The 19,823-nt window shown below is 22.5% G+C and overlaps 3 protein-coding genes across 3 annotated transcripts in view; 1 reads left to right on the top strand and 2 right to left on the bottom strand.

Moving 5' to 3' along the window:
• LOC128954671 (cytochrome P450 4C1-like) overlaps positions 1-1,398 on the bottom strand; it is a 2,122-nt gene extending 724 nt beyond the window's left edge. Inside the window, exons 1-4 of the mRNA XM_054300274.1 lie at positions 1,187-1,398; positions 989-1,101; positions 416-704; positions 1-334 (exon numbers count right to left, since the gene is read on the bottom strand). The exon at positions 1-334 is cut by the window's left edge and continues 724 nt beyond it. Of these exons, the coding sequence (XP_054156249.1) occupies positions 1-334; positions 416-704; positions 989-1,101; positions 1,187-1,385 (935 nt within the window). The 5' untranslated portion in view covers positions 1,386-1,398. The remainder of the gene's footprint in view (positions 335-415; positions 705-988; positions 1,102-1,186) is intronic.
• A 545-nt stretch (positions 1,399-1,943) lies between these two features.
• On the bottom strand, positions 1,944-2,567 carry LOC128954661 (cytochrome P450 4C1-like). Its single transcript, XM_054300267.1, has 2 exons — positions 2,189-2,567; positions 1,944-1,951 (listed from the first exon to the last, which is right to left on the bottom strand). Exons 1-2 carry the CDS (start codon positions 2,565-2,567, stop codon positions 1,944-1,946), a joined length of 387 nt encoding a protein of 128 aa, XP_054156242.1.
• A 282-nt stretch (positions 2,568-2,849) lies between these two features.
• Positions 2,850-19,823, top strand: part of LOC128954650 (uncharacterized) — a 32,335-nt gene continuing 15,361 nt past the window's right edge. The window contains exons 1-31 of the mRNA XM_054300255.1: positions 2,850-3,206; positions 3,374-3,477; positions 3,621-3,784; positions 3,868-4,100; positions 4,265-4,374; positions 4,719-4,888; positions 5,121-5,365; positions 5,440-5,549; positions 5,659-5,828; positions 6,238-6,461; positions 6,700-6,809; positions 7,164-7,330; positions 9,504-9,694; positions 10,152-10,261; positions 10,640-10,815; positions 11,198-11,409; positions 11,852-11,961; positions 12,077-12,240; positions 12,714-12,916; positions 12,989-13,098; positions 13,650-13,816; positions 14,334-14,548; positions 15,441-15,544; positions 15,661-15,812; positions 16,120-16,475; positions 17,074-17,177; positions 17,305-17,456; positions 17,695-17,948; positions 18,932-19,035; positions 19,129-19,280; positions 19,357-19,823. Of these exons, the coding sequence (XP_054156230.1) occupies positions 3,054-3,206; positions 3,374-3,477; positions 3,621-3,784; positions 3,868-4,100; positions 4,265-4,374; positions 4,719-4,888; positions 5,121-5,365; positions 5,440-5,549; positions 5,659-5,828; positions 6,238-6,461; positions 6,700-6,809; positions 7,164-7,330; positions 9,504-9,694; positions 10,152-10,261; positions 10,640-10,815; positions 11,198-11,409; positions 11,852-11,961; positions 12,077-12,240; positions 12,714-12,916; positions 12,989-13,098; positions 13,650-13,816; positions 14,334-14,548; positions 15,441-15,544; positions 15,661-15,812; positions 16,120-16,475; positions 17,074-17,177; positions 17,305-17,456; positions 17,695-17,948; positions 18,932-19,035; positions 19,129-19,280; positions 19,357-19,823 (5,463 nt within the window). The 5' untranslated portion in view covers positions 2,850-3,053. The remainder of the gene's footprint in view (positions 3,207-3,373; positions 3,478-3,620; positions 3,785-3,867; positions 4,101-4,264; positions 4,375-4,718; positions 4,889-5,120; positions 5,366-5,439; positions 5,550-5,658; positions 5,829-6,237; positions 6,462-6,699; positions 6,810-7,163; positions 7,331-9,503; positions 9,695-10,151; positions 10,262-10,639; positions 10,816-11,197; positions 11,410-11,851; positions 11,962-12,076; positions 12,241-12,713; positions 12,917-12,988; positions 13,099-13,649; positions 13,817-14,333; positions 14,549-15,440; positions 15,545-15,660; positions 15,813-16,119; positions 16,476-17,073; positions 17,178-17,304; positions 17,457-17,694; positions 17,949-18,931; positions 19,036-19,128; positions 19,281-19,356) is intronic.

Here is a 19,823-nt window from a genome sequence, read left to right as displayed (position 1 = left end):
AATAGATCCAGAAATGACATACTTTTTTTTGACTTAATATTCAGAAAATAGTTATCATTATTAGTATTATCATTAGTTATCTGTTGAATACTATTTGTTTTATTATTATTATTATTGATAGCAAACAAATCCATTTTTTGTTTAATAACACTTGAGGTAAACGATTGAAATGTGTCGACCGATTGCTTAAATTTACGGCCCAACGATGTCCGATAAAATATGGTGTCCGACCAGATCCACGGCGAAGCTATACGTTTAGTAAACATTGCGCCAAAATTATTAATGGCCTCATAGTAGCCATTATTTTTGTCCATCTGTACACCCATTGCTGTCTCTATTATTTTTTTTAAAAAATTAAGTATTATATTCATTTTATTATAATATTTTTAAATAAAAAACTTTTTTTTTTAATTACCGCAAACAATATTCAATGTTAACAGTGATATCGGTTCCCGTATATCCATATATTGTTGTCTATCATATGATATATTATTATCAATGATTTTCTTAACAAACATATTTGTTTGTTTATTAATTATGGGTATATAATCGTTAAGGATTTTCAAATGAAATGCTGGGGTCAACAATTTTCGTCTACCCGACCATTTAGCACCGGTAGTCGATATTAGGCCGTCGCCCATAAAATCGTTTAGAAATTTATAAAAATATGATTTATCAATATTGACATTTGATGAAAATATTTTCTAATTATTTGAATAAATAATTATATAATTATTGTTATTAATTTGATAAAAATAATTTTTATAACTATTATTTATATATTGCAAAAGTGGGTGTAGGAGTGGGTCCGGCAGGGTGAGTAGTAGTATGGTAAGGCATTTTACTATCCCCTCTCTCTCTGAGAGTGCTATTTTTACACCCAAACATTTAGGAAACCCCCCCTTCCCCCTCAATTGATTTTCATTTCAATTTTGCTTACCTATACCTTACCCACCCCTCCTTCCCCCCTACCAATACAAATACATACACTCATTAAATCAGATTTAAATATAACAACCACTGGTTTGTGTCCGATTAATAATTTATAAATACCATAATTGCTGTATTGTTTGCATAACGATACAAATATTGGATAAATGCCTGTAATATATATATATATATAATTTTGTGTCATTAAATAATTATTAATTAAATATATATTCAGTATATTAAAAAAAAAACTTACTGTCACTACTAGGCAAACCAGATATACAAAACAAATCTAAATTACCGATCAGCGGGTATCGGGGTTGGGGTCCGGGAATTTTGGCCAAACACGAGTCGCGGTAACGGTTTTTATGTTTGTAATACAAATATATTACTGAAATCATTGCTAAACATATTGCTAACAAATATTGACAAAACACTACAATTGATTCAAACATTATTTAAGCAAATAATTTTTAATTATAGTTTAATTAATTTCATATAAATAAAAAATTAATTGTTATAAATAAAAATATTATAAAATATTTAGAAAAAAAACTTATAATTATTTTTTATTTAAAAAAATCAGATTAAGCTATTAATTGTTTAACTAAACAAAATTGAATAATTAGAGTTATACTTATATTTTTAAAAAAAAGTATTTTTTAAAAATGGCTACCAATTAATTAATTTTACATTTATTATTACATTATATATTACATAACTTAAATAAACATATGGAAATCAATTTTTATTAAAATATTTAAGTCAATGAAAAATAATATATACAATCAATGATTTATCAGTTGATATATCAGAAAATATCATCGATATGTTTATCACTTAATAAAATTGATTTCTATGTGTTTAATTGACTCAAATATATTAAATAATATACAGGTATATACAGTATATCTTAGATTTATTGCCTAACATATTAATTAATTAGTAGCCATTTATTTATATAATAAAAAAAAATTTATCTAAAAACAATATAATTAATTTTTAGTGTATAGTTAGCCAACTAATAGATTATTATAAGCAGAAATATACATAATATTTAAAAAATTATGACAAATAATAATAATATAAATAATAAAATAAATGTCGACAACGATCATAAACAGTACATTATATACATACAATAATTAATATAATACAAATAAAAAAAAAATTTTAAATTAATATATAATTAGTTACAAGAAATTTATTTTATTATAAATCTGTTTTGATTTGGGAATAAATCTGATATTTAAGGGACTTTTGGCCCGATTAGCCTTTTCGGCCGACTTTTTAATACTATCTAACGGTTCCAGTGATTCAATTGAAAAGTTTAGCAAAATTTTCGACAAAACAATCATTTCTTGCATTACGGCGAACCGTTTGCCAATACAACCGCGCGGACCGGCACTAAACGGTACATAATTGCCGGCATTTATTTTAGTGTCCGATTCTGATGGTTGAAAGCGTTCGGGACGGAAATGATTGGGATCGGCAAACACTTCCCGATTGTAATGCATTTGTTCAATCATTATGAAGACATCGACACCGGCAGGTATAACATAATTATTATTATTATTATCACCGACCGGACAATCTTCGGCCAGTCGGCGGGCAATAAACGGTGCCGACGGACACATACTCAGCGACTCTTTTATAGTCGTAATACATTTTTAAATTACAAAAAAAAATATTGTAAAGTTTATGTGTAGAAATTTTTTGTTAATTATAATTTAAATTTGATATGCTTTAATTTTTTTTGTATATTTATTATACCATATGTTTATTTTACTTAAAAAATCAAATCAACGTCAATAGCTATTTAACCAATAAGATTGTGTTACAAAAAAAAATTTAATTTAATTAATAAAATTTAGTTAGACTTTATATGAAACATTGAATTTACAAAATATAACTTTTAAGTATATTTTAATTAGTTTTAATTTTAAAGTAGTGATGTGTTGTTTTTTTATATAAAAAATAATTCTCCATTTATAATAAAAAATTTAATATAATATAGATTTTTAACTGAATTAGATTTAATAAATCTAAATTAAAATCTAATTTTTTATATTAGTATAATTAATATACTAATCTGTCTCTCCCCTTAAATCTATTGATATTATATGATAACTAATAATTATCATATAATGTCTAAATTTAAGTCCACATACCGTTATCCCGGTCTGATAATACTATTGGCACTGTTAGCTATTGACTGTATCAATGGCTCCGGTAGTATCAAAAACAATAGAAAACCGGCATTCAATTTAGGATCAGTTAAGTATTGTTTTTGATATTGTTTGGTTATAATCATTATAATCATTATTATAGTGATTTATTATTTTGTTTTTGTTAACAAAATTTAATTTCTAACATTTTCAATATTAACATAAAAATTTGTATAATTTTATATATATATCGGGATATATATGTATATATATAGTTGTCTGGTCTATGGTATAGAGTATATTCATCCAGTAGTACTGGTTGTCTGAATCTGGAAATTGTTGAAAACATTCAGACAAAACAATATGATTTAATTGAACGGTTAGTATTGTATTTTATTTATTTTTTTTGATTATAAAAATCTATACTTATTTTATAATAGTATTATTTATAATGCTAATTATATTTTTATGTATTTTTTGTAATAATTTTTTTTTGTAAATTATTTTTTTTTTTAAATATAGACGAAATATGGAATTGATTAGTCAATTACAATCGTCAATTGATCCAGATGCTAACATTAGATTAATAAATAATGATACCAATGGTCAACAATTGCTAAAAATATTGACCACTGATTTGGCTAATTATTTTTTAGTACATCTATTGGATATTCAACAAAATATTGGTAAGTGCTATACAGTACAGTATATATATATTAATATATATTAATTAATTAAATTAATTTAAAAAAAACTATATTATTATTAGCTGTTGTCAGTGTCTATACTAGAGATAGACCGCAACAACTGGACGATGAGCTCATGGATCTGTGCAGTCGTACAATCAAACGATCAAATATTCAACTATCGCTCCGAAAGGTCGAGTATCTGAAATGTCAATCACCGCCGACAATGGACCCGCCGGCCTGTAGTTCCGGTTCCGGTTCCGCTAATGGCGTTGGTTTACCTAATATACCGACACTGGCGACACTCGTCTATAAGGTTTGGGTTTTTTTTATAAAAAAAAATTATTTGATACTATATATAGCTAATTGTTAGCTAATTGAATCGTTGAAATTTAATACATGTATATATATTTTTTTTATAAAAAAACATATGGTTTTTTTTTGGTTGTATTACTAATCACTTATTCAATTAACCCCCAGATGCCTGGTATCTGGCACCGGGTGTACGGTTCAAACCGTGACGGCCACATTAGTTTCACATTTGTCTTAATACCCGGCAAACAGCCGACTACATTCAGAGTCATTATTCGGTAAATTAATTAATTAATTAAATTTAATTAATTTTTCTATATATTAATTAAAAACTAATAATATTAAGTAATTTTTATTTATTTTTTTAATTAATTCAGTACTAAATATGTGTTTAGAAATAATAATTTGATTATTAATTGTATTGTAGTAATAGTTAGTTAGTTAGTTAGTTAGTGAGTGAGTGAGTGAGTGAGTGAGTGAGTGAGTGAGTGAGTGAGTGAGTGAGTGAGTGAGTGAGTGAGTGAGTGAGTGAGTGAGTGAGTGAGTGAGTGAGTGAGTGAGTGAGTGAATTATTATGATTACTAATGTATTTTAAAAAAAAATTTTTGATATATTATTACAGACAATCAGTCAATGGGTATGCGTCCAGACGTTTGATTGTTGAGGAAGACCGACAAAGATGGTCAATGGTTAGCGATGACAACGACCAACAATTGACAACAATTGAGTGTTTGAATTATGAGATAAATAAATATTTATTATTCAAAATTACCAACAATATCAGCAAAAAAGGTTTTTATTTTAGTATTTTTAAAAAAATTATATTATTTATTAATTTATTCACTTATCATAAAATTTGATATAAATATAAAACAAATTTTATATATATTTAAAATATATGAATTTAATTATATATATATTATTAAATATCAACTAATAATTTGTTATACTGTATATATATATATCAATCTCTCTCTATATATAACTTTACTAAATTTATTTTTTTATTATTATAAAAAATTAGTTCATATTAGCGTATATTCCCGATCGCCTGAACTGAATCCAAACATATTAGACAGCGCCAGAAAAACACTTGAAGGCCTAGATCTTCACTATCCATTGAAACCACTTATCAACGATAGTATCATATATGATCCCGAGGATGGCCAGTCACCCGATAATACAACACCGACAACAACTGTATCGTCTATCAGCGTATCCGAGCAGACATTGCCAAAAATACCGACAATACAAGTGCTGACTACTAAGGTTTGAATAATTGTTGAAATGTTATAAAAATATATTTTATTAATTTTTTTTAATATATAAAATCTTTTTTACAGTTAACTGGTCGCTGGTATCTGATATACAGTTCACAGAAAAAACAGTCACATATCTATGATATACAATACATTCCCGGTTCAAAACCGCCACAATTGCTGTTTACTATACAGTAATTAATTAATTATATATATATATATATATATATTAATTTTAATACATACTGATCAAAATTTAATTTTTTTATATTTATTTTTTTTAAACAAAAAAAAACTATCTAGACACGATATTGATAATAAAACCTATACAGGTCAAATGAAATTGACTGATAATAATTTGCATACAATGGTCTATACTACTGCCCGTAGCGATCGGGTTGTATTTAAATATCTAAATTACGATCTACCACAATCGTTTATTGTTTTATTCAAAAATTTAGATACAGATATAAGTATGTAACTTTTTTTATAAAAATTTTTTTTTACTATTATATTATTAATATATTAAATTTTTTTTAGAAAAAAATAATTAATTAATAATCTACCAATTAATACAATTAATTAAATTTAAATATGAAAAATCCTAATTTAATCTAATTAATATTTTATATTAATTTTTTTGATATTATTTATTTAATTTTTTAATATTATTTATTTAATTTTTTTAATATTATTTATTTAATTTTTTAATATTATTTATTTAATTTTAATATATATACTACAGTATATACATTTTAAAAATTAATACACATACATACACACACACACATGGACATACATACATAAATACATACATTTGGTGTATTAATTAAATACATTAATAATTAATGATTTTGTTTGTTTGTTTACTTAATGTTATAGATGGTGTACATGTATTTTCTAGATCCGATAGACCAAAACAACTAGATTTGTTGAAATTTGCTGAAAAAACATTGGATAGTTTTGAACTAAACTATCCATTAGTCGAAACCGATTTGGTGCCCATCAAAATCAAATCAATATTGAATAAGATTGACAATAATAACAACAATAATAATGATATTGTTTTGCCATCAGTACCGACACAGCAGACACTGGAAACAGAGGTTTGTGTATTAATATGTTTTTTGGTTATATATATAAAAGTTTTTAATCAATAATAGCAATATAATTAATATATTATATATATATAATAATATAAACTTAGATAAAGTTATATAAATATATTTTTTTGAATTTAATATTTCCAATACAGTTGCAATATAATTAACAAATATATTTAGTATATATAATTAGTAATATATATACTATTTTTTTTGCAAATATCAATATATATTGAATTAGATGACTGGTCGCTGGTATACAATATACGCATCAATTGTTACCCCCTATACTATTAACGATATAATAGCCACACCCGGATCACAACCAACTCAACTAAAATATATAATAACGTAAATATATGAAAATAATAATAATTTATATATTCAATAGATATATCAATACATTAAATATATATAAAGTTTTTTTTATAAAAAATTTAATTTTATAATATAGTTTATTAGTATATTTGCACATATTTTTAAAAAAACAAACAAAAAATAACTAATAACTTGTTTTTGTTGATATTGAGAATTTAATATATATATATATATATATTATATTTTAAAACAATTGACTAAAAAAATCTATTTTTTATTCAAGTTATTGTTTTTATAAAAAATAATTAATTAGTTTTTTTTAAAAAAAAAATAAGTATATAATAACTTAATTTTTTTCACCCCCCAATAATTTAATTTAAATTACAGAAACAATTTGAATAAAGTACCGCTAATTTCTGTTATAAAACCACACGAAAACAATGGCTATATTTGTGAATATGAAACACCCGGTAATGAAGTTGTACTGAAATTTTTATATTACGATCCGTCAAGTTTTTACATTGTTCAGTTTGAAAATGTCGATGGTACAAATGGTTAGTTATTAAAAAATTTTTAATTTTTAAAAAAATATAATAATAACTTAATTTTTAGTAATTTTTAAAAAAAAATATTAGTATATTTATCTATTGTAATATACTGTATTGTAATATAGTGTATTGTATATACTACAAACATAATTTAATTTCGTATCGCAAAAATATTGATATCATTAACTTTGAACTTTAATAACTTTTTTATTTTTTAACTTAAATAAACAAATTTGATATCAAATGAAAGAACACTTTTCAAAGTTTATAAGTCAATAAATAAAATTGCATTAATTATCATATTATCTATAAAAAAGCATAAGAAGTAAGAAATGGTAAAAAAAGTTATGTACAAAAAGTATTTTCGTGAAATCAAAACTTTAAATATTATTAACAAAATAAAGCTATTAATTTAGTAAAAACAATATTAATATCGAGTATTGCCTCCGTTGGCATCAATCACAGCCTGCAATCTTCTTGGAACACTTTGGATCAGCTTTTCTGTGACTTCTTCAGGTATATTTTTCCAGACATTAAATAACGACTCTTTAAACGCAGAAAAACTTTTTCTTTCGCTCTTTGGCATACGTCTGTCCAATTCATCCCATAGATGTTCAATAATATTGAGGTCAGGGCTCTGTGGCGGCCACTCAAGTGTCTCAATTTGATTGTCAGACAACCATTTCTTTGCCAATTTTGATGTGTGCTTTGGGTCGTTGTCCGCTTGAAATAAAAAATCATCGCTTATTTGTAGATCTCTGGCACTCTGAAGCAAATGTGGGGTCAAAATATCGTTAACGTAAATGTAGCGGTCCATAGTTGATGGAATTTCGACCAAATGGCCAACTTCCTGGCCTGTCATACACCCCCATACCATAACTGATTTCGAGTGCTTCACAGTTGGACATATATTATCAGGATTAATGCTTTCGCCTCTCTTTTTAAACACTCGTTGGCGACGTTTAGTACTAATAATCTCAAATTTTGACTCATCTGACCACAAGACCTTCCTCCAGTATGACATAGGCATCCGGATGTACTTTCGTGCAAAGTCTAATCGTTTTCTCTGATTTGTTAGGCTTATCATTGGACGTCTTCGCGCAATACCACTGTAATAACCCATTTCTTGAATCCGGTGTCTAATAGTGTTTCTGTGACACAAAATGTTTCTGGCGGCCAACTCTTCCTTAATCTCATCGGTGGTCAACTTCTTATTTTTTGCCACAATTCGACTCAATATCCTGTCCTGTTTAGCACTGGTACATCTTTTTCGACCACTTCTTGCGAGATTTCTAACTGTCCCGTACTTTTCGACTTTCTTTACAATTGATCGGACAGTATTATCAGTTGTTGTAAACAGTTCCGCTATTTTTGCGTATGACTTTCCGGTGCTGACTCTCATATCATACATTTGTTGGCGAATTGCATCTGAAAATTCTTGTATTTTAACCATTTTTATGATAATCACTGCATTTACTGTTTATTTACGTGTATTCAAATTAATAACAATGCATTGGAATCAATTGGTCCCAACAATGTGTCTGAAATCACGCGCGTTTTAAAAACACGAAAATAATTTTTGTACCTAAATTATTAACACCTATAACTTTACCTTGATATATTTTGTTCTTTAAACCATTGTTTTGACCATCTAGTATATCAATTTAATTGTGATTTATTACTCTATTATTTGATATCAAATTTGTTTATTTAAGTTAAAAAATAAAAAAGTTATTAAAGTTTAAAGTTAATGATATCAATATTTTTACGATACGAAATTAGATTATGTTTTTAGTGTACAATGTATATACAATATAATAGATAAATATAATAATAGTAAAAATTTTCACTAAAATTAAGTTATTAATTTTTTAATATTGTATTTCTATTTGTATTTAAATTGTAATTTTATTATCGTTAAAATTTATTTTAGACATATATATATATAATTTATATATACTATATACGGTATATATTAATATAAATTCATTAAATATAATTAAACTGTATATGAATATAATATAAGTTATATTTCAATAGATATTTATATATATATATATATATATTATTATTATAATATACTATATTCACAACAACAATAATAATAATAAACTTATTTGTTTTTTTTAATTTATACATTATTATTATCAATATTAATATTATTATTATCAAATAACAGGTATCAATGTATTGTCTCGATCTAATAACCTGAACAAAAATTTGCTAACAATTGCTGTAAAGATATTACAACGATTGGGTTTTAACGATAAATATGTATTAAAACCGCTTAAAGACGATGATTGGACACCAAATTTGGCTAAAATTGATAATTTACCAAAAGTACCAACAATTCAAAGCTTTGCAACTGAGGTATATAACAGTATATATATATATATATAAATATTATTAAATACATATTAGTTTAAGGGAAAAAAATCGTAAATGTTTTTAATAAAATCTATAAAATATTTTTAATATTAACTATCTATCAAATCCTAATTAAATCAAATCAAATTTTTAGTTAATTATAAGTTGCAGTTAATTTCTAATTTTATTTTGACTACAATTTTACTACTACACCCTCTATTAAATTCAATCAATTAAAAAACAAACTAGCAAACAAACAAACAATATTTTATAAATAATTTAATGTTTGCCTTATTTAATTGAAAACCCATTATTAAAATAACTATTTATTTTCGATATTTTTCAAAAATAATAATAATAATTTCCAATAACATAATAAATTAATTACTTTATATGTTGTATTCCGCAGAAAATATTAAATTTATTTATTTATTTTTTTTTTTGAAATATAAATAATTAGTTTACTGGTCGCTGGTATCGTGTGTATGGCTCGATAGGTGTAAGCTTTAATATATATGACATAACACCCGTTCCCGACTCACAACCGCCTGAATTGCAATTCAGAATACGGTAATTATTAATTAATTTATAAAATATTAATTAATTTTTAAACAATTAGTTATTAATTAATTTTTAAACAATAAATTATTAATTAATTTATTAAACTATTAATTATTAATTAATTTATAAACAATTAAATATTAATTAATTTATAAGCAATTAATTATTAATTAATTTATAAACAATTAAATATTAATTAATTTATAAGCAATTAATTATTAATTAATTTATTAAATATTAATTATTAATTAATTTATAAACTAGTAATTATTAATTTATTTATAAACTAGTAATTATTAGTTAATTTATTAAACAATTAAATATTAATTTTAAAAATTAATTTTATATATTTATTATTTTTTTTTGTTTTATTTCATTATAAATTAGTAACAATTATAAAAATCGGACTAAAACGGGTCGTATGGTATTAACGGATGATACAAATAATTTATTTACATTATCTTTCGCTCATAATCCTAAAAAACCAATTTTATATAAATTTTTAAATTATCAATTACCAAATTATTTTATTATCTTATTCAAAGATACCTTATATGATACAGGTAAATAACTAACTAATTAATTTTTATTATTTTTAAATAATTTTATTTATTTACAATAATATAATTATAATCTAATTATAATCTAATTGAATCTAACTATAAAAATTATATATATTAAAGTTTTTATTTATATTTATATATTTTTTATTTATATATATATATTTTTTATTTATATATTTATAGTTAGTATAGTTATATATTTATATTCATAATATATATATACAGCATATATATATATATACTATATTCTAATTATAGATTTATTTGTTTTTTTTCTTAAAATAAATTAAAAATTGATTTATAATAACAACAACAACATGGATGATAAAATTATAATTATTTTTAATTAATTAATTAATTTTTTCATTGTTTGCTTATTTAGTTGGTGTTAATGTATTTTCAAGAGATAGTCGACCAAAACAATTAAATTTACTAAAAATAGCCAAAAAAACATTGGATAATCTAAAATTAAAATATAGATTACTTGAAGCCAATTTAGTACCGTTTAAGATAATGACAGCATGGACCCAAATTATTAATAACAATGATTTGGTTTTACCACAATCACCGACAATACAACTAATCATCAATGAGGTATTAATGTATTAATATTTTAATATATATATATATAATTAGTAATTAACTTAAATGTTGAGTAATATACAGATAATACCAATTAAAAAGTTTAAATTTTAATTAATATATATATATATATATAGTGTAAGCTAATATATAGTTAACTTTTTAGGCCTAAGCAAGGTAACTTAGCTTATATACACTAATATTACCTAATAATATTAGATATAGTTATATAAAAATACCTTGGCTAAAACATTATAATAATATTACTAAAAAAAAATTAAATTTTTAATGGCATAAATTACAATATTTTTTTGTTATTAATTAGTAAACAAACAAAATAAATCAAACATAAATTTTACGTTTTTTTTAAAAGAAAAAATCTATAAAAAAATATTAATAAATTTATTTGTTTTTTTTAATTATTATTATTAAAAAAAATTATTAATTAATTTAGATGACTGGTCGATGGTTTAGACTATACGCTACAGTAATAACCCCTAACAATATACGTGACATAGTATACACACCCGGTTCAGAATCGTCTGAATTGAAATATGTAAAACGGTAATTTTTAATTTTTTTTAATTTTAATAATTAAACTTAAATTTTATATATATATTAATTATTCAACAAATTATTTTAAAAAATTTATTTATTATTTTTTAAAAAAAAATTATAGAAACGATGACAAACATGAAGTCGGAACCTATGATATAAAATTCAAAAACAATCAATTTATTTTGGATAACGAAAACAATGATAATCGTATTGTAATGAAATTTTTACATTATGAGCCGGCTAGTTTTTATATAGTCCAGTATAAAGAAACAAAAAATGGTGAAGGTAAGTTTAGAAATTGTTTTTTTATTGTTTTTTATTTTAACATTATTTAAATCATTATTAGATGGTTGTACACCTAATTAGTCCGTTATTATTAAAATAGACAAAAAGTTTATATTATTATTATTATAAATTATATTGTTAATATAATATTAAATTAGATATAGTACTTAATTATAATAAATTTTAAACAGTCTATATTTGAGCTAGACCAATTTGTTTTTTTAATAAACCATAAGTGCATTTTAATCAAAAATCACTATTTTCTGATATTCAATGATATATATATATACACAGTATATATATATATAATATATATATACAGTATATATATATATAATATATATATACAGTATATATATATATAATATATAATTTAATTAAATACAATAATTATTATAACCAGTTATATACCTTATTTTTATTTGATTTTTTTTTAACTAATTTTACTAAATTTTTTTAATAAATATTTACAGTCACAGAGGGTATCAGCGTTTTTTCGCGGGCCACCAAATTGGACGACAATTTACATAGAATTGTCTTAGAAGTAATCCATAGGTTAGGACTTAATTACGATATAAAACCGGTCAAAAATCCCGATATAACCGATGATTCAGCGATTTTTGTTGAAAATACCGATTTTCCTAAAGTACCCGGAATACACCTATTGACAACTAGGGTATTTATTTATTTTTATTTTATTTTATTTTTTTTTTGATTATAAAAAATAAATATTATTATTTTTTTATAGTTAACTGGTCCATGGTTTTTGATGTATACATCACATCCGGTAAAACCTAATGCACTTGAAATCAAATACCTACCCGACACACAACCGCCCGAATTAGAATGGGTCAGAAGGTATGTCTAAATATTTATTTTTTTTGTAATTTTAATTTAATTATTAGTTTTATGAATTTAATTATTAATTTTATAATTTAATTTTTATTATTATATTCTAAAACTATATATATATATATATATATATATATTTATATATATATATTTATATATATGTATATTTTCTATTATAATTTATTTATTTGTTTTATGATTTTAATTATTAGTTTTATGAATTTAAATATTTTTTTTAGTATTAATATTTATTAATAATATGATTGAGTTTTATTAATTGATAAAATAGTATTGTAGTAAAACAAATAATTAGTAAAACAAATAATTAAAGTAAACAAATAAATAAATATCATAGTACAAAAATTTGTTATTAATAATAATAGTATTTATAAAATATTTAAAAAATTTAATTTTAAATTACAATTTTATATATATATATATATATATATATATATATATATATATATATATATATATATATATATATATATATATATTATTAATTTAATTATTTTTAATTATTTTTATTTTCACTTAAAAAACAAATAAACAAACAGTAAATCTGATAAATCAAGCAATAAAGTTATTAAAGGATTAATGACTATTGAAGACAATCAATATTTTATGAAAGAAAGAGGAATTAATTATATCTATAATTATTTGAATTACGATCCAAACAAATATTTTATAATACAATTTGTAAACTTAAAGGAAGAAAATGAAGGTAAATAAATAATATTATATTATTATTTATATTTTTATATATATATAAAAATTATTATTTATTGATAAAATTTTTAATTGTTGTAATAAATATTGTGTTAATAAACATCGTAGTATTTAAGTGCAAGGTTTTAGGATTTTAGAGGGTGGGGGAGTTGGCAATGGGTTATATAGGGTGGGGTAAAATAGAAAAATTATTTGGAAAGGGGTATAGGGTTGGGGTTTAGTTGCATTTTTAAACAACATTTTAAAAAATCCAGAATTAAGTGTTTAAATATATATTCCCAATAAATAATAACCGAAATTTTTATGGGGAAGAGGAGGAGGAGGAGGAAAAATATATTTTTATATGTTTTTTAATTAGACAATTGAGGTCCCAAAAAAATCGGGGAATTGGGGTGTGGGTAAAATCCAAAATTTTGTCTTATGAGAGACGTAGGTGGGGTGGGGCTATTTTTGCCATAAATACACAAATAATTTATATATATATATTATTGTAATTTTTTTTAATAAAAAAGTCGGTATTGACGTATATACCCGATCGGACGAACCCGACCCACAACTACAGAATTATACCAAACAGATAATCAGATTTTTGGATGTGAATCTACCGCTTCATAAAGTACCGCAATATCATCTGATCGGTAGACCGGCCATCAATCCAACTGACCAGCCTAGACCTGGATTAACTAGGAAACCATATGTACCCGATACGGAAACATTGATCAGTGGTGTATGTATTTATTTTATATTGATTAGTATATATATATATTTATTTATTTATTTATATACCGTAATAAATATAATAGACTGTATTTATACATATATTGTTTTATTGTTAATTTACTTTCTAAAAATGATTCTGATAATTAATTAATTTACTTTATATATATTTAGTATTATATATAATATATTAATTAACTAATAGTAGTAATATAATTAAAGTTCTGGCTAAATTTACTTTATTTATTTATTTTTATTTTATAAAATATTAAATATTATTAACAAAAATTTCTTTAATTTTATTTTAATTATTTTTAAATATCGCAATAATTTTATTTTGTTAATTACAAAATATAAATTTTATAATGCTATTTATTGGGGGATAATCTCATTAAAAAAAGTAATATATTTCCCTTATTTTACAAAAAAAAATTAAGGTTATTTATTTAGAAAAAATTAATTTTATCTAATTAGAAAGTTGCCACTCCCACACCCCACCCCCAAAAAATATAATAACTATTATTGAATATATAATTGTAATATTAATAAATAATGATAATTAAAATTAACTATATTATATAGTATATATACTTTATTTTTACACTTTTGTTTTACACAATTTTATAGTATTATAAAAAAAATTAATTAATTAATATAAATAACATATTTTACATTTCCTAATTAGAAAATTACCCCCAACAAAAAAAAATATATTTACTATTATAGAATATATAATTAATTAATAATATAATTAAAAAATAATAATAAAATTTAAAAATTAAATAATATAGTATATAATTATATTTTTACACTTTTGTTTGTCAATTATATATTACTATAAAAAATTAATTAATATAAATAATATTTTACAATTAATTTATATATATATCTATAAATAATAGTTGATAGGTACTTGGTATCTATTGTATACAACCGAGTTTTCTAGATTACCTAATATTCAAATAAAACCACGTTCACAGCCCAATGAGCTATTATGGATCCGAACGTAATAATAATTGTTTTTTTTTAATTTTATTTTAATTTTTTAATTATATAATTTTCAAAAAATAAATAAATAAATATTTTTATTGATTTTAATTAATTAATTAATTAATTAATTAGATCTGATCTTGATCGTGAGTTGATTAAACGTGGCTTGATGAAATTTGATAACAATGGTTGTACATTTGGCAAAATTGTTAGATGTACATTTCTAGATTACAGTCCAAATAATTATTTTATTATTAAACTCGAAAATGATGAAACTAAAAATGGTAAATTAATTATTTATATACATAAAATTATTGATTTATATAAAAACAAATATTATTATTGTCTAATTTATATATTATATATTGTATATAAGGGTGTAACTAAAAAAAATAAATATAATTAATTTGTTTACTTATTAATTATTTGATCTAATTTTTTGTTGTTGTTGACTAAATATGTTAATTAATTAATTATTTGTTTGTTTCTATTTGCAATTTCTACAACTACAACAACTACTACTACTACTACTACTACTACTACTACTACTAATAATAATAATAATAATAATAATAATAAATATTATTATAGTAATCGTATATGTGATTAGCCGATTGGAGCAACCGGACCCGAACCTACTAGATCATGCCCAACGATTATTACCAAATTTGGGTATTAATTTCCATTTTATTAATGGACAAACTAGACCAGAAATAGGTCAACTTAATAAACCTAAACCACAACTACAACCACAACCGCAACCGCAACCACAACCACAACCACAACCACTACCACTACCACTACCACTACCACAACCACTACCACTACCACTACCACAACCGCAACCACAGCCACAACCAAGTCTACCACAAAAACGACAACCTGGCCAGCCTACTGGATTAACTTGGCTACCATATGTACCCGATACGGAAACATTGCACAATGGTGTATGTATTATATATTGATTAGTATATATATATATATATATATATATATATATATATATACCGTAATAAACATAATAGACTGTATTTATACATATATTGAATTATTATTAATTTACTTTCTAAAAATGACTCTGATAGATTAATAATTTACATTATATATATATATATATATATAGTATATAGATATATATTTAGTATTACGTTATATATAATATATTAATTAACCAACAATAATAATATAATTAAAGTTCTAGATAATTCCACTTTATTTATTTAATTTTTTATAATTTTACAAATTGTGAAATATTATTAACAAAAATTTCTTTAATTTAAAAAAAATAATTTTAAATATTTCGCAATTTAAAAAACATTAATTTTATCTAATTAGAAAGTTGCCACTCACCCACCCAACCCACAAAAAAATATATTTACTATTATAGAATATATAATTATAATAAATAATGAAATTTAAATTTAAATATATAGTATATAATTATATTTTTACACTTTTGTTTGTCAATTATATATTGCTATAAAAATTAATTAATATAAATAATATTTTACAATTAATTTATATATATATATCTATAACTAATAGTTGATAGGTCTTTGGCATCTATCGTATACAAACGAGTTTTCTGATTTACCTAATATTAATATAAAACCGGGTAAACAACCAACTGAGCTAATATGGATCCGAACGTAATAATAATTGTTTTTTTTTTAAATTAATTTCATTCAAATTAATTCAATTTTATTATTTTCAAAAAAAAAATAATAATAAATATTTTTATTAATATTGTTTTTAATTAATTAATTAATTAATTAGATCTTATCTTGATCCTGATTCGGAAAAAAAGGGCTTGATGAAATTTGATAACAATGGTTGCACATATGCCACAAATGTTAAATGCACATTTCTAGATTACAGTCCAAATAATTATTTTATTATTAAACTCGATAATCAAATAACTAAAAATGGTATAATATTTATATATATATATATATATATATATATACATAAAATTAATTAATTTGTTTACTTATATATGTTTACTACTACTACTACTACTACTACTACTACTACTACTACTACTACTACTACTACTACTACTACTACTACTACTACTACTACTACTACTACTACTACTACTACTACTACTACTACTACTACTACTACTACTACTACTACTACTACTAATTATTATTATTATTATAGTGATCGTATATGTGATTAGCCGATCGGAGAAACCGGACCCGAACCTACGAGATCATGCCCAACGATTATTAATAAAATTTCGTATTTATTTACATTTTATTGATGATAAAACTACACCACAACAACAACAACCACCACAACAACTACCACAACCACAACCAGAAGATTCACAACAAACACAACCACAACCACAACCTAGACCTGGATTAACTTGGAAACCATATATACCCGATAAGGAAACATTGCACAATGGTGTATGTATTATATATTGATTAGTAAATATATATATATATATATCATAATAAACATAATAGACTGTATTTATGCATATATTGTTTTATTATTAATTTAGTTTCTAAAAAAATGATTCTGATATATAGTATATAGATATATATAGTATATAGATATATATAGTATATAGATATATATAGTATATAGATATATATAGTATATAGATATATATAGTATATAGATATATATAGTATATAGATATATATAGTATATATATATATAGTATATAGATATATATAGTATATAGATATATATAGTATATAGATATATATAGTATATAGATATATATAGTATATAGATATATATAGTATATAGATATATATAGTATATAGATATATATAGTATATAGATATATATAGTATATAGATATATATAGTATATATATATATAGTATATATATATATAGTATATAGATATATATAGTATATAGATATATATAGTATATAGATATATATAGTATATAGATATATATAGTATATAGATATATATAGTATATAGATATATATAGTATATAGATATATTTAGTATTATATATAATATATTAATTAAATAATAATAATAATATAATTAAAGTTCTAGATAAATTCACTTTAATTATTTAATTTTTTATAATTTTATAAAATGTGAAATATTATTAACAAAAATTTCGTTAAAAAAATTAATTTTAAATATTTTACAACAAATTTTGTTGTTGTTGCTAATTACAAAATATAAGTATTATAATGCTATTTATTGGGTAATTAGTAAATTTTCATAATTAGAAAGTTACCCCCCAACAAAAAAAATATATTAATTATAATATTAATAAATAATGAAGTTTAAATATATAGTATATAATTATATTTTTATACTTTTCTTTTGTCAATTATATATTACTATAAAAAATTAATTAATATAAATAATATTTTACAATTAATTTATATATATATATATCTATAACTAATAGTTGATAGGTCATTGGTATCTATTGTATACAACCGAGTTTTCTGGTACACCTATTATTGATATAAAACCACGTCCACATCCAAATGAGCTAATATGGACCCGAACGTAATAATAATTATTTTTTTTATTAATTTTTTAATTTTATTATTTTCAAAAAAAAAATATTTTTATTAATATTGTTTTTAATTAATTAATTAGATCTTATCTTGATCCTGATTCGGTTCAACGTGGCTTGATGAAATTTGATAACAATGGTTGCACATATGCCACAAATGTTAGATGCACATTTCTAGATTACAGTCCAGATAAATATTTTATTATTAAACTCGATAATGATAATACTAAAAATGGTAAAATATTTATATATATATATAAAATTATTGATTTATAAAAAAACAAATATTATTATTATTATTATTATTATAGTGGTCGTATATGTGATTAGCCGATCGGAGCAACCGGACCCGAACCTACGAGATCGTGCCCGACAATTAATAATAAAATTCGGTCTTAATTTACATTTTACTGATGATAAAACTAGACCACAACAACCACAACCAGAAGATTCACAACAACAACCACCACAACAACCACCACAACAACCACAACCCTATCCACAACCCTATCCACAACCTTTACCACCACAACAACCACAACCCTATCCACAACCCTATCCACAACCCTATCCACAACCCTATCCACAACCACAACCACCACAACAACCACAACCCTATCCACAACCCTATCCACAACCCTATCCACAACCCTATCCACAACCCTATCCACAACCCTATCCACAACCACCACAACAACCACCTAATGATGACAAAACTATACATAGAAAACCAAAAATATCACTACAAATACCGACAATACGTCAATTAACTCGAGAG

The sequence above is a fragment of the Oppia nitens genome, unplaced genomic scaffold (assembly GCF_028296485.1).
Source record: "Oppia nitens isolate AA-2021 unplaced genomic scaffold, nextdenovo-longstitch-racon4-pilon3 scaffold12_pilon_pilon_pilon, whole genome shotgun sequence".
NCBI lineage: Eukaryota > Metazoa > Arthropoda > Arachnida > Sarcoptiformes > Oppiidae > Oppia > Oppia nitens.
This window is presented reverse-complemented; position numbering and strand designations above follow the sequence as displayed.

Coding starts and splice junctions, on each gene's coding strand:
- LOC128954661 (XM_054300267.1), bottom strand. CDS start 2,567: ATGTGTCCGTCGGCACCGTTTATTGCCCGCCGACTGGCCGAAGATTGT.